At 42.2% G+C, this 16,244-nt stretch overlaps 1 protein-coding gene across 1 annotated transcript in view; it reads right to left on the reverse strand.

Moving 5' to 3' along the window:
- The window catches only part of KATNAL1 (katanin p60 subunit A-like 1), a 31,618-nt gene that overhangs the window by 10,430 nt on the left and 4,944 nt on the right, over positions 1-16,244 (reverse strand). Inside the window, exons 2-5 of the mRNA XM_010005642.1 lie at positions 12,516-12,676; positions 11,314-11,482; positions 1,497-1,621; positions 879-984 (exon numbers count right to left, since the gene is read on the reverse strand). Of these exons, the coding sequence (XP_010003944.1) occupies positions 879-984; positions 1,497-1,621; positions 11,314-11,482; positions 12,516-12,676 (561 nt within the window). The remainder of the gene's footprint in view (positions 1-878; positions 985-1,496; positions 1,622-11,313; positions 11,483-12,515; positions 12,677-16,244) is intronic.

The raw sequence follows: 16,244 nt of genomic DNA on the forward strand, positions 1-16,244 counted from the left end.
AGAAAGGCCAGCATTCCCTACACATGCCATTGCCCTGCAGATACAGAATAACAGACAATAATCTGCAAGTCTCTTTTTGCCAGTAATCCTTCCAGTAACCAGAAAGTCCTTGTGTTGTGCCTATTTATTTCCAAAACAAGTGTCACCCAATTCCACAACAAAAGCAAGATAATTTTATTTTCTGTTTACAGAAATGCTCAGCAACATTCTCCCTCCTCTTCCTTTTTAGCTCTGAGCAAGGCCCAGATTGGGCTCATCTCTGGTCCATCACCCAGGTCAGTTTACCCCTATATACCTCCTGTTGCCCACTTGCAGCTCATTCTCCCACTTTTAATTTCCCCCACTCCAGCAGCAACTATGCCCAGTTGCAATTTTAACTGCAGAGCTAAATCATGACTCAGATTAGTCCCCTCTCTCCCTGCTTCCTTGTACCGCCCAGCCTACAGTCTGCAGGCTGAGGAAGAGACAGCAGGCACAGGCGGAGTAAACAGTCCAAGGACTCCTTTCCTGGATGAAGTGTGGAGGAGTGGCCACCATGATCCTAAGCAGAGCAGTCTATAGAGCATTTCTGCATCTGTCAATATACCCTACGTGCTTGCTCACATGTACAGGCTGACATATAAAAAGTATTATAATCTCACCAAGCTATGACTGAGTAAACAGAAAATAATGCATTATTTACTGTAAAGCCTGCATACACTTTCATCTGTTTCTTTCACTGCATTTTACATTAATCAAGATGAGAGGATTTAGCAAACAAACTCCTGATCCTTGCCATTTGTCTTTTTAGCCTTCTGCTGCAGGCAGCCACACACCTTACAGCAGCAGACATACGTAAGTACACCTTGCCATTTAGTAAAACACCACGTAATTCCCACCTTCCAAGGTCTTCTGATCCCTTTGAAAAAATCAGGCATCCACATCGGAAGAACAACAGCTTCTCTTAGTAATTTCTTGGCTTCTTCCAAATCTGCTATGTCATCCCTGTGCAAGATGGAGAAACTCGTGTAAGATTCCCATACAATAATATTTTTTTAATTTTTATTTAAAAAAATAATAGAAAAGCCTTTCACTTAGTAGTACCATCTTTTTCAGCATGCCAGTGTATGCCCCATGAGAGCACTCCTATAATCCTGTGCCATAACATTGAATATGGAATTGAATACTTTTGGAAGGTAGGGAAAAAGTTATTTTCAACTCAAGTTATCCAGAGCTGCTTAATTAAAAATTGTTTTGGATAATGTGAATACCAAAGCCTATCTTTAAACTTCTCTGGAGTGTACTTTCATTTCAGCAATATTTGTAATGGATGCACTGCACCAGTTAGCAACAAAAGCTTAACTGTAATCAAATTAATAAGCTGTTAAAACCAAAAGACCTTGTTTTGCTGATCTGTAGAAGATTATAATGGGTCCCTGTTTTAAGAGTTAGAAGAAGGATAACTTCTTTCCTTCTCTCCACTAGCAAAAACACTTGAATTGAGAAAATTGTCATACCAATGAATATTTGGATTCCTTGACACAATGTCTCTTTCAAGAGCTTCGACCAAGTCTTTATCATAACCTGCTCCATCAAATTTTGGAATTTCCCCATCACCAATTTCCTGGGTTATTTTCTTTCCCTAGAAGTGAAAGTCATAAAGGCTTGTAAGGACATCATTCATTCAACACTTCCTTTACTAGCCATATATGGCAGTATTGTCTGGTTCTACCTCTGTAGAAGCTACAAGAATGTATCAAGCTTTAAGACAGCTATCTTAACACCACGATGGCCAGCAAAACCAACGTGTTCACACCCAACACTCTACAAAGAGTCCCCAAACACCTGTGGTTGCTTCCATCACAACAGCATCATGCTTCCTTCATAGATGCTGTTCACAGTGATAAAACCATACCAGAACACATTACATGTAATTACACATTACATTACCATGGTGGGTGGGTTCGTTGGTTGGTTTTAAAGCAGCAAAACAGACTCTCTTAACAGTGCTAAACCATTCTTTAGACAAGCAACACATTTCCTGGCCAGCTGAAGGCATGAATGCAGAAACAGCCTCACATAGCAGGCTGGCTCATGACTTAATGCTACATGAACTCCTGATGAAGACAAGACCATCCAAAGTGTATTTTGAAGATGCTGCACTTGCCACACTACATGCCAGAGCTAAACGACTGGCAGGCCTGTCATCACTGAAAAGGAACAAAAAAGCTGTTACACCCATTGTCTTTGATGGAGAAAACCCAAGAAGATTCTCTCCACTTGTTTAATTAAAGCCTTTCTGCCCAACAATTTCTCCTCTCCTTAACTACTAAATATCTTAACTGCTGGACTTGTTGGAGAGGGTCCAGAGAAGGGCTACCAAGATGATCAAAGCCCTGGAGCACCTCTGCTATGAAGACAGGCTGAGAGAGTTGGGGCTGTTCAGCCTGGAGAAGAGAAGGCTCTATGGAGACCTTCTACCAGCCTTCCAGTATCTGAAGGGGCTACAGGAAAGCTGGGGAGGGGCTTTTCATCAGAGAAGATAGTGATAGGACAAGGGGTAATGGTTTTAAATGGAGAGAGGGGAGATTTTAGATATTAGGAAGAAATTCTTCACTATAAGGGTGGTGAGGAGCTGGAATGGGTTGCCCAGGGAGGTTGTTGATGCCCCATCCCTGGAGGTTTTTAAGGCCAGGTTGGACAAGGTTTTGTGCAACCTGATCTAGTGGTTCCCTGCTCATGGCAGGAGGGTTGGAACTCTATGATCTTTAAGGTCTCTTCCAACCTCAATGATTCTATGATATATTTCTCTCCTGTCATTCATAGGCCAGCTCCATAAACAGTTAAAATGCTTTTTAAAGCCCTTAATAAACTCCCAAGTCACATGCCTTTGAAGCATCAGGGCTCATGCTCTTCTTCTCCTGCTTCAGAAAGAAACCCCTTCCCCTCCCAGCTCAATGGCAGCATTCGGCGGTGCCTGAAAAGCAGCTGCACAGTTTTAACGACGGAGGCTGGGTAGGGAGCTACTTTAGGACTCTGAACTCAGCTTCTAAACACTATCAGCAGCAAGTTAAAGAATCCCAGCTGGCCGAACAAAAGCAGTCTAGGCAAAGGCAGGCTAAGAGGCAGCTGGAGACACAAATAACCTCGCAGCAGAAAAAAAAAAAAAAGGTACCGATTATACCCCTCCCAGCTGCTGTTTGCCCACAAAGCCTGTGAGGGAGCAGTTTCTCTTCCCACTATTTTTACTTCTTACTTCCAAGTGAACTCTGCTCTGTGTTGTTTAGTATTCCCAGATCAGGTTGTTAGATTGGTTGTTTGTTGTTGTTTGGGGTTTTTTTTTGCAATGGAAATGAAGCTGAAAGTTGTATGCAGACAAAAAGCTGGTGTAAAAAAATATAATGGTCTGGTGCAAAAAGGAAATGGTGAAAAAAGCCCTATGGAGTTTGGAAAATTTCTGGAGAAAGAAAATGGAATCCAAATGTAACCATAAAAAGAGAGAAAAGGGGGGAAACAAAATAAATTAATGAAAGGTATTTTCTGTCTGCCTGTTCCCTCTGCAGCAGACTGGTTTTCCCAGTGGAAGAAATTTTCTGTACTTCTCAAAACAAATCAGCCAGTTTGGTTTTTTTTCTGGATGTTTATTTTCCGAGTTAAGGCCGACTTAAAACAGCAAGAGAAGCCAGACTCTGCCCTGTGGAGGATGCTGAAGGAGGAGGCCCAACCCTGCACCTGAGCCCAGGCCAGCTGGGAGAGGTGCTTTCAGTATCACCTTGGCTGTCACATTAGTGACACTGGAAGTTTAATTTATTTTTTTTTTTTTTTTCATTTCTGGAATAAAACCAAGATTTAAAATATTTACAGTTCTCACATTTAATAAGGTTATTAATGTTGGTCCCAAATTGGCCCAGCATGCAATCCTCAGTCAGCAGGTAAGTGCGCAGACTAGAAAAAATAATTTTTAAAACTGTCACCTGAATCCAGGTTAGCAGGAGAAAGCATAATTTTTCCTGTCATATCCTGATCTCTTCTTGTGTTATTATTTTCCCAAAACAGCTTTATATAAAGCTGCTGTGAAGGCTTTCCTCTAGAAGGGTTTGCCAGCAGAGGTACACAGGACTGCAAGAGACTGCTCCCTTCCAGTCTCTGTGGCAATCCCACCATGTAACCACACCTCAGCCAACCAACTTCTGATTTTTAACAAATTTAGAGATGTGCTGGGTTTTCCATCAGCTGTGTACTAACCCGCTGGAACAAAAACCCCATTTCCAAAATTAATGTATTTCTACTCCTGTACTAAGTCTGTGCCTTAGTCTCAGCACATGTCGACCACCCTGAGGTGCGTGCAGCACAGGTGTGCTCTGCCTTCCTTTACCAAACCAAGTTTCCTCTTGGAACACAAGCTGAACACAATTACCTGTTCACTTTTGGTAACCTTTTTTTTTTTCCCCTCTCCTAATATTAACACATCTTTCAGGAGGATGGTTGTTGAAATGCATGCAAAATAGTCTCACCAGGGCCTCCTATAATGGCATAGGTATCTCTTTCCTTTGCTGGTAACACCTGAACAGACCTTGCCTAAGATTTAATTTCCATTAATTTCCTTGGCTATATCCTACTGCTGCCTTACACTCAACCTCAAACAGATCAATCATGTAGGATAACCCTGGGAGCTGCAATGACCAGAGCTGGGCTCTGAAGTCATTGTGCTTTCCTGCAGGCTCGTCCCATTACACACAAACACCAAACAACAACTACCAGATACACTTTCTGTCCCTTGCTCCCAAAGGGGAATGTTGCAGTGGGGGTCTGCTACAGGCAGGATCAGGATGGTCAAGCAGATGATGCCGTCTACAGGCAGACAGGAGGAGCCTCCCACTCACAGCCCTGGTCCTCATGGGGGATTTCAACCACCCTGATAGCCTCTGGAGGGACAACACTGCAAAGCACCAGCAATCCTGCAAGTTCCTGGAGTGCACTGATTACAACTTCCTCCTCCAAGTGGTAAAGAAATCAACAAGAAAAGGTGCTCTGCTGGGCCTTGTTCTCACCAACAGAGACGGGTTGGTTGGTGATCTAAGACTTAATGGGAAACTAGGCTGCAGTGACCATGACATGGTCAAATTTGGGATCCTTAGGGTAGCAAGGAAGGAGTGAAGCAAGCTCACTACCTCCCACTTCAAGAGAGCAGATTTTGCTCTCTTCAAAAATCTCCTTGGTAGGGTACCATGGGACAAAGCCCAGGAAAGCTGGTCCATGTTCAAGGATCATTTCCTCCATGCCCAGAAGCTACGTGTCCAAATGAAGAGGAAGACAGGCAGGAGAGCCATGAGGCCTGTAGGATGAGCAAGGAGCTTCTGGACACAGATAAATGTAAAAACTAGGTATACAAAGAGTGGAAGCAAGACCAAGTATTCTGGGGAGAGTACAGGCAGGCTGTCAGAGAAGCAAGGGAGTGGGTAAGGAAGGCCAAAGCACAGATGGAGTTGGACCTGGCCAGGGATATTAAGAATAACAAGAAAGGTTTCTATAGGTATTTCAACAATAAGAGGAAGATGAGGGAAACTGTGGGCCGGCTTCAGAAGGAAACTGGAAACCTGGCCATGCCGGACATAGAGAAGGATGAGGTACTCAGTGACTTCTTTGCCTCAGTCTTCACTAGCAAAGGGTCTGGTCACACTATTCAAGTTAGAGAAGGTGAAGGCATGGGCCATGAAAAGGAAGATCTCCCCACTGCAGGAAAAGAGCAGATTTGTGATCACCTGAAGGACCTGAAGGTGCACAAGTCTATGGGACCCGATCAAAGAGTGCCATGGTTCCTGAAGGAACTGGCCAACGAAATTGCAAAGCCTCTGTCCATCATATTTGAGAAGTCTTGGCAGTCTGGCAAAATCCCCACTGACTGGAAAAGGGGAAACATAACTCACATTTTCAAGGGAAAAAAGGAAGACCCAAGGAACTACAGACTAGTCAGCCTTACCTCTAAGACCAGCAAGATCATGGAGCAGATGCTCCTGAAGGCTCTGCTAAGGCATGTGGAAAACAAAGGGGTAATTGGTGACAGCCAACATGGCTTCACCAAGGGCAAATCCTGTCTGACTAGTTGGCTGGCCTTCTACAGTGGGGTCATGGCATCAGTGGACAAAGGAAGAGCAACAACCGTCATCTACCTGGACCTGTGCAAAGCCTTTAACACTGTCCTGCATGACATCCTGGTATCAAAACGGGAACAGCATGGATTTGATGGATGGACCACTCCTTGTGTAAGGAACTGGCTGGATGGTTGCACTCAAAGAGTGGTGATCAGTGGCTCGATGTCCAGACCAGTGACAAGTGGTGTTCCCCAAGGGTCAGTACTTGGACTGGTGCTTTTTAACATCTTTGTCAGTGACATGGACAGTGGCTTTGAGTACACTCTCAGCAAGTTTGCTGATGACACCAAACCGTGTGGTGAGGTCCACATACTGGAGGGAAGGGATGCCATCCAGAGGGACTCTGACAGGATTGAAAAGTGGACTCATGCAAACTGCATGAAGTTCAACCAGGCCAAGTGTAAGGTCCTGCACCTGAGCTGGGGCAATCACATGTAGAAATACAGGCTGGGTGGAAAATGGATCGAAAACAGTCCAAAGGAGAAGGACTTGGGAGTGACAGTGGATGAGAAGCTTAACAAGGGCCAGCAATGTGCACTTGCAGCCCAGAAAGACAACTGTGTCCTGGGCTGCATCAAAAGAAGCGTGGCCAGCAGGGCCAGGGAGGTGATTCTGCCCCTTTACTCGCCTCTTGTGAGACCCCACCTGGAGTACTGTGTCCAATTCTGGAGCCCTCAACATACAAAGGACATGGAGCTTCTAGAGAAAGTCCAGAGAAGGGCCACAAAGATGATCTGAGGGCTGGAGCACCTCTCCTATGAGGAGAGGCTGAGAGAATTGGGGCTGTTCAGGCTGGAGAAGAGAGGGCTTCAGTGAGACCTTATAGCAGCCTTCCAGTGCCTGAAGGGCCTACAGGAAAGCTGGAGAGGGGCTTTTTACAAGGGCCTGTAGTGAGAGGACAAGGGGTAACAGATCAGAACTGGAAGAGGGCAGATTTAAATTAGACATTAGGAGGAAATTCTTTAGTGTGAGGATGGTGAGATATTGGAACAGGTTGCCCAGGGAAGTTGTGGAAGCCCCCTCCCTGGAAGTGTTCAAGGCTAGGTTGGATGGGGCTTTAAGCAACCTGGTCTAGTGGGAGGTGTCCCTGCCCAAGGCAGGAGGGTTGGAACTGGATGACCTTTAAGGCCCCTTTCAACCCAAACTATTCTATGATTCTGTGACTGTATGACCACCACTGAGAAAAGGTGATGTGCCAAATGCAAGTTCAGCCGGATCTGATTTTTGCCAAATACTTCATTGGAACAGGCTGCCCAGGCATGTGGTAGAGGCACTGTCCCTGGAAGTGTTCAAAGAACAGGTAGACTTTGTGTTTCAGGAAATGGTTTAGTGGTTAGGAGTTGTAGGGCAGATGGCTGGTCTTGATGATCTTGAAGGTCTTTTTCAATCTTGATGATTCTACTCAAAATCTTTCTTCTCCTCTGATGATGATCTCCCAGCTTCTAGCAGAAATTCTTGTTACAGTCTCTGAGTACATGGCCTGCTGCTCTGCACTGCTGAACATTATCCCAATTGCATTACTCCAGCACAGAGTCATCCAATTCCATCTGTACAACAGCCTTCTTGCCTCTTCTTGGTTTGGTGCTTCCCAACTCAATATTACCAGCAAATTTAAGTAGCAAATGTGTCCTTTTTTTGGTGCCAGGGTCATTAATTTAAATGTAAAACAAAAGTCAGTCTCTATTCTTGAGGAAATCTCTAAATGATTTGCCAGGTGACTGATAGTTTTTCTTTCAGTACCACTTGTTTACATTCCCTTTGCTGCCTAATTCCTCCCCCCCTTAAAATTCTTCTACATGACACACTCACTAGATAAACTTACTACTTCCCATGTGGCATGCAGGTAGATTAATTTGTTTCTGTAGGAGAACTCTGAAGAAAGTGCTGGCAAAGGCAACACCTTTGATTAAGAAATCATACTTCACTTTGTTCCACTGTCCAATTAGTTCCAAGTCTTTCACTTTTTGTCCGTTCTAAACTTGTTGTAAAACTTTGCACATGGTTTAGATAAATTATCAGCTCCAGTTGCCTGGAGTTGCCTTTTCTTTTCCCCTTCTAAATACAGGCACAGTCTACACAACTCACCATTCACATGAGAAAACAACAGACCCAATAAATGTTACTGGAAATCTCTCCTTCCAACCCTGAAATTTCACCTACTAGTTCTTTCAGTGTTCTCACATGGAGATTACGCAACTTTACAGTCCCAAAGCATGGAGGTCAACGCTTCCACCTAAATACAACTACCTCATCTCACATCTAATGACACACATCAGAATAATCAAGCAGAAAAAAAAGTACATATTAAAAGTAATATCTTCATCAATTTTAATATTCACTTCACTGATACGGCAGTGCAGCCCTTGGCTATTTCCTATCCTTTGCAACATCTACCATCCTTATCCACTCACAAGCTAAAATATTCTATAGAGTACTCCTAAAAAGTGTTCTAGTGCTTAGCTATAGTATTATGCAACTTCTAAATGAAAGACAAGTAGCATTCACGATGCCTCTTTAAGCTGAACTTCTGAACAGAAGCTAAAATTCTTGGTACTGATCCAGCAGAAGGTACCATGAGAACAAGCCTAATAATTTCCAGTGAAACTAAGAAGGAAGAAGCACTTGAAAGCAGTATTTTAGAAAAAGGAACATGTAAATATAAGAGTTTGGCAGATAAACACCATCTGGTGGGTTGAAGTCCAAACTTATTTTCTGTAGCACTACAAAAGGTCATTTTACAGCCACAGTCAGGTTAAAACTCCTTATGCCAAAATGGTTACTGTCAGAATGAAAAGATTATATGGTCTTGGGAGGAGACATGGTGAAAGAAGGCATTTGCCTTAACTGAAGCAAAACACTTTTCAAACATACATACTGTAGCTATATTTATCTTGAAAAATAGCACAAATAAATATGAATATTGCACTGTGATATTATAACCAGGACAGGATACAACCTCTTACACAGCAACCAACATCTTAGGAAATGGAGAAGGGATCCAAGTTCACTACATTTCCTAAGTAGTCCTAGCCCCACATCCAAACTCAAGAATAACAGAGCTGAAACATTTACCATAGAAAAGCAATACCTGGTTTGAAGTGTCAGTTTTACCCTATTACATTTAACTGAACATGAAGATTTACTGAAACTCTTTGATTCAACATACTATGCTACAGAGATAAGCTTCTTGAAGAACATAAACATCTGCAAACTAAGAGATTATAACACTGAAAGGGAAGTTAGACCTATTTTCATGCCTGTTAACTTCTCTCACTTTCCAGGCCTGGCTACTTCCTCCTTCATTCAAAATTTTCTTCCAAAGAAAATAATGTATTCCATTAAAAAAATTGTCATACAACATGTGAAAATTTGCAACCTGGCATGATTTTTACATACATACTCCAGACAAAGAAAGTAAAATAATCATCAAGGAAGGTGAAATCAAGAGCACATGTGTTGGTAATTTTTGAAGAGGAGACATTTTCCTTCTGCCACCTAGTGACCAATTTATTCAGATTTAAAATGTACCATATTACATGGAATACCTTCATGACTCTTCCTCCACCTGACAGCAGTAGTGTTGCTAATTGCATTATTCCCAGAGACAAGTATTGTAGAAGTCATGTTGTTGTGGGCTCCCTACCATAAAGCTCTATAATGCTCATCACTAGAAAGCTTCGAGAGCAGAGTTCACCCTCATTAGAGCCAAGACTTTGAAGGCTGCCTTACAGAACCACATCTGGTGGACCTGTCACACATCATGACTCCAATTCCCCGTACAGCTGGCAGAACGGTAAATAACTTCACATATCTTCGCATGCTTTTTATAGCTTGCACTTTTTGTTTTAAATCTCACTGATTCAGGGTAGGGAGATTTCTAAAATGTTGAAACATCTCTGCAGTCACTTGATCAGTGTCTACTGATGACACTAATTGCTGGGATTACTTAGGACTTTTCTTGTGTATCAGAAAAGCAATTAATGATGGGAAAAGTGTATCTTTGAGTTCCTTCTGAGCTATGAAGAAGCAACCTGTAATAGAAAGGCCATGAAGGGACTAACCAGATTCATTCCAAGAAAACTGGCGTAAATATTTTCTTATTCATCTATCAAGATCTGTACAATACTGTGTGCTCCCATAGGAAGGGGCGTCTCATATCTCCGTCTGTCAGGAAAGTAAAGCTGCTTCAGTACACTCCCAACTTGTATCATTTATAGCACAGATTCCTTGGGTTTCTGGCCCTGGCTCTACATTAAATTTAAAAATGCAAATGTCTCAGAAATTTGCACATAGACTTTTTTTCAGCCAGAAAACAGTCCTGCTTTCGGCATCATGACTTGATAGTGAACCACTGTTTCTCCTTTTCTTTCACTTCAGCAGTGCTTCTTTTTCATGGGTCTTCAGAGGAAAGAATCTCCAACTCAAGCTTATTTAATTGTTTTTATTTTAAAAGCAAAGCCTTTTCCAAGAAAACGTTAGAATTTCCTAAACGTTAGAATAAATACAAACCCCTTTTCATTAACGAAAGGATATGAAAGCTGCTAAGAGTTTGTTTTGCCTATGTCTTCCTCACATCCTTTTTGAATATCCAACTTCAGATAGTTTGGCACTAGATTTACCAAGCATCAATGCATTTACAGAACTGTCCTGGAATTCCAAGCACACCTAAATTTGTAAGGCAGAGGCAATGGCACTGTGGAACTCTGTTCACAATGCTTAAAAGTCTAGAGAAGGGGACTGGTGTCACTTTTGAAATTTTTAAATGGAAATCTTTACAAAACACCTGAATTTTATTCCTTTAATAATAATAAAAAAAAAAAGGGAGGGGGAGGAGAACAGACTTTATGCTTGATTGACACTGACAGATTAGAGTCAAGCCCATGGTCTAACTGAGAAGATTAGAAACCCCCAGCAACAGGCCATCGTGCTTCCTATCAAAAAATCTCAAATCCAGACAAGAGTGAACATGAAAGAACCTTCCTTAATTTGGTGTCATTATTACTGAAAATCCCCACCACACTTGCTTTGTCCGTGAGGCAAGAGGCAAGCACGAGCTTTCCATGCACAGGATTCCTGTGACTTTGTATTATTATCTGTATTAAACAACTAAAGCTAAGGATGTTTCCCTTTGCCACCTGCTGCATTGTAACTCCTCCCTGCCACGCTCATTCCCGCTTCCTACCTTGTCATCTCTTCCTCTGGCTCTGGATTCCCTCTCGCGACTGGCTGCAGCCTTCTCGCCCTTGGACACCGCGTGTGCTCTGCCCGCCGGCCCGCGGGGCTGAAGCCCTGGGGACTCCTTCCTCAAAGGTTTTACTTCTCTGTTAGGACGTTTTATCTGAGGTGGATTCCTAACAACGAGCAACCACAACGAAAAAAAATACTAAAAAAAAGAGCAACATCAAGACGGAAGAATTCTAATGTTTCATCAATTCCCTTGGTGCGTCATTACAAAAGATGACAAGACCCTAAGTCTTATCTCCCCACATCTGCAAATCCAGCAACATATTTTGGGTTCTGTCTCACACCCAAAGCAAGAAAAAAATACAAAAAGAAAAAAAACAATACACTTTCAACGGTGGAAAAAAAAAGAAAATTAACAATACTATTAGATCAGTATTCCTAGCCAATCTCACAACGAACAAACATGCCTGTAACAGTAGAGGAAACAATTTAGAAGTCTTCAAATTGTAGTTTCCTCTGACTCCAAACCAGGAGATTGTATGAGGTTACATTCATATGCACAAGTTTTACACAACCAGATGACATTCCTGGGGTAAAAAAAAAATTAAAAAAAAAGGCTGACAGATTTTACAGGCCACAAAACAAGGGAGGGAGAATTGTAAAACAATCCTCTTGCCTCTGACTTCATTCCCCTGCATGAAAATATAAAAATGTAAAAATTGCCTAGAAAGCAAAAGCAAACAGACCCAAAATGTAACTATACTTGTGTGCATCACCCATGATGTCAAAGATGTCAGCAGTGGCATGAGGAGGCAGAATTTGGTTTTAAGACAAGGTGTGGCAGTCGTGTTGCTCTAGCAATTGGACTTGAAATACAGAACTAAAGTAAATGGCAACTGCTTAAATAAACTGAAATGGAAACTCTTCTCCCTCCACATGAGAGCCCATTTACCTCTCCAGCAGACTCTGGTTCCAGGCACCTAGCTAGTCACTCCTACCAGAATAAAGGAGTGACTTTCTTTAGAACTCCTGACTGTAGTTTAAGTACTTTTTTGCCAAATGAGATACATTTCTTCTTTATTGCATATGACTATGAGGTAAATGAAATGTGATTTTCACATTACAAATGCATTCAAAAAAGAATATAAAATTATGGTGACCTAACTTTATTTCACCCACTTTCCTTGAGCCTCTAATTACCTGTGTTCAGCTGGAACAGGAGGAGGCCAAACAGCAGGATCTCTAAAAGGCTCATCTTGACAGGATACAGGAATATCTGCAGGTCTGTCCATTTTAAAACTCTCTAAAGTGTTGACAATGCTCTTAACTTGTTCATATTCTTCAACTAATTCTTGTCGGACCTTGAGAAATACAGGCATTATTTAAAAATTGTTAGAATTAAAAACTTTTTTCAAAACCATAGAAAGTACCTCAAAACATTCACTATCCTCAGAAGTAGGGACCTCCAAGCCTTTCCACTCACAAATCCCAGGCTCATCAGTCTGACAGTAGATCTTTAACAAGAGTATAAACAATTCATTCTCTGTTGAGTTCATCTTCCTGCTTGTCAATGTCATTACCAGACATGATTGCTAACACATGGATCACTTTTCCTTAGCATGTGCTGATGCTTTATGTGTGCATGTTGACATGTATGCACACATACACATGCTATTATACCAGTAAGGGTGCAGTTGGCAGATCCTTAGCGAATTTGCTACTACTCTAGCATGAAAGAACTTCACAGCTTACAGTCTCCAAGGTCCTAGCTATACAACTGGCTAAATCATTAAAATACAGTATTATGAAATTAACCTTGTGAGGGGCACAACATCAACATGCAGTCAAAGTAAAAGGCAATTTTTTGTCAGACTGCAAAGATTAGGACAGAAAATGGGAACTTTAATAGTTCAAATAGTAAGTAAAGTAGGTAAAATAATAAATGACAGAAAAATATCTCTCAGAAAGAATTGTGTTTGCAGAACTACAGAGATGGATTTTATACTTGAAGTTTCTCTTGCCACTAGGCAATTAGAACTACTAGAAAAATTTCAAGACTATTTATTTGATATTTGTGCATTTAAATTTTCTTTCATGAAACCTAGAAAAAATAAAATTATTGTAGAAATTTGCTAAGATGTAGGTAATGTGGCTTGTTACAAGCTCAAGATTTGTACGCTAAATTCAGCACTTCTTAGCACACACCAGCAGCCAAAACCTGCATCGTACGCTCTTGCTCGCATTCATAAGCTTTCAGTGCATTAGCTTATGATGTGCTGGGATTCACCTGAGTGCACTTGCACTGCATCTTACGAGTCTTCCACCTATCACTCAGTGATGCTTCCCATCCTGTGGGATCAACCTCCATGCTTACTTTGGCTTTCACCCGCTCAAGGGTCATAACACCCAGATGTCACCTCTTCACTAAAGTGTTGGTGCACAGCTAAAGCTAATTTGTGTGTTGCTGTGCATGCCTGGAAGCCAGCACTGGTGCTCTGCAGCTAGGTTTAACTTAGGCCAGTGTGAATCTTGCCTGTTACAGGCTCGCAGCTGGAGCTACCCAGACATACTGAACCTTTCCATCCACTGGGAAGACACATAGGCTCTAAAAGCTCTCCTGAAGAAACATTATGGCGAGTCTATTTGCAGGCTGCCACCAGGCACATGACTGAGGCTACAACCAGCACACACTGCAAGGCTGAATCAAAAGCCAGGATTTTAAATCAGCTTACAAGAAGCCCACGGAGAGACACCAGGCACCCAGCTGTTCTCATGTCATGCATCCACACGAAAAAGAGCTGGAAAAATATTACCTAGGAATGCTGCAACAAGGCTTTGCTTTGTGGCAAAGAGAGGAAGGCAACTGAGGACAGTATCAACAGATGTCAGTGACGCTGCCTGAAATTCAGACTCTCTTTGCTGTGCAGACTTTAAGTAATCAAGAGGATCAGGAGAACAGAGGTATGCAAATCCTGCCTGTCTGCTGAGGTTATAACAGCAGCAAATCAGGGAACAAATACTAAACCGCATCACATCTTATGACTGCTCTTCCTAACGGTGCTTACTGGTGAAAAGATATGGCCACTAGCCTGAGATCTCTCAGTTTCCAGGTGTGCTTGGCAAAGAACCACGCTGGGCACATTCAGGATGCTGTGTCTTGTCAGCTTTTAGAAACATGCCTCTTCCAGCCTGATTCTCACCTCCTCATCCCATTTCTCTCTCACACTTCCATTTCCCCTCTTAGAATGGTGTCTGCCCTCACCTGCCCTGCTCTACGTATTCAAAACAATAGCAGCAGTCCCCCACTTGTGGTGAGGCAACTTCAAGATAGAAAGCACTATCTGACATAACTGTGGGTGAGGTGTATAAAAGAACGAATTATTAAATTAACAGCACTCACTAACAAACACATATCACCTCTTTCTGGAAGATACAGTTCTCCTAAAATACTACCAGGTACATCTCACAGCCATGTATCCTTCGGCTCTGTAATATGTTCAGGAATTTTCCCATTACAAGGAGAAATTAGGAGATTTCAGCAGTGCAAAGAAATTCTAGTTTAAAAACCTGTTTAAGAAGATGTGTGACTATTGTCAGCAAGATATCAGTAAGGACAGAGGCAAAGTGAAGGGTAAATACCCAAGCTTTTGCAACACTGCATTTACTTCACGAGGAACTCTATGTGCATCTGTACAAAAGAAACCTTAGGTACAAGAACTTGATCATTTCACAGGGCAAAGCAGCCTTCTTGCTCCTTCCAGATGGGGTAGCTCTATCTTCCCAAAGACACAGGACATCCAGCTCAGGCAGGATCACTTCTGCCCTGCTTAGCTGTCTTTGCTTTCTCATAACACGAGTAAAATGACAGAAAATTAGCCTAGGACTCTTTTGATGGGTTAGCAAGCTGCACTGGCTTGCTACCCTGTAATCAGGTGAATCCCAGAAGAAGAATGGCAGGGTTCAGAGCAGGGAGAGAAGCTGGTGCAGCTGGAGGGAAGACTAGGTGGGGAAAAGCTTGGCCTCTCTGGGCATGCAGCATGTTACTTGGATTCAGCTACCATGTACAATTGCCTGCTTGCAAAAGCCACACTCTGGTACACCAGCCACATCATCTCCTCTCCAGAAGCAGTATCAGGGCCATTGGGCAATGTTAGAAAGACTGATAGAAAGCCTTTTAGCCCAGAGGGTGGCCACACAGCTGGGATGTTAGAACAGAGCTGTAACCAAGCAGAAAACACATCCTAACATACAGGTATAAAACACAGTGACAAAGAGTTGAGTTCACTCTATCTTAGTGGTAGTTCCAAAAACCATTTCAGGGACTTCCTCTATATTTCACAATCTAGCAACTGTTGTACCTGTGGCATCACCAGCTTTTATTCACTGTGCTAGAGCTTATACTTCTACACAACTTCCCATAGCAATAAGCATGTGTGTCTGTACCTTGGTAAATACAAGTAATGTGTGGGGTTTCTTGTTTTGTTTTGTTGGGGTTTTTTATTATATTATGCTGTAACAAAACAAATCAAGTTTCTGGAAAAGTGTTTTCTAAACCTGAAATTACTGCCTAGTGTTAGTTATTCAACAAGCTCCATTTTAAAAATGTAAAAAGTAACAATTCCCAAAATGGATGCCCTGTAGCTCAGTTTCATCCCATGGAGTCAAGGTATAGCTTCTGTAAACACAGTTCTTTATGAGTTACCTGCAGAATACTCCTGAATTACTCATTAAGTAACCTACAAAGGGTTAATAAAACAGGCATGGAGGAAAAAAAACCAGAAGTACAGATTTACTGAAATAAAGAAAAGTAAAAATTATCCTTTATTCTTCAAGCAGGAATACACTGCACCTAATCACCCACTTCAGTGACCATGGTTAGTAAGGGTGCTTCGCTGGCTGCTCCAAGTGCTCTGAGAACCGCTGAACTCC

Source organism: Chaetura pelagica, unplaced genomic scaffold, assembly GCF_000747805.2.
Source record: "Chaetura pelagica isolate M959 unplaced genomic scaffold, ChaPel_1.0 scaffold269, whole genome shotgun sequence".
NCBI lineage: Eukaryota > Metazoa > Chordata > Aves > Apodiformes > Apodidae > Chaetura > Chaetura pelagica.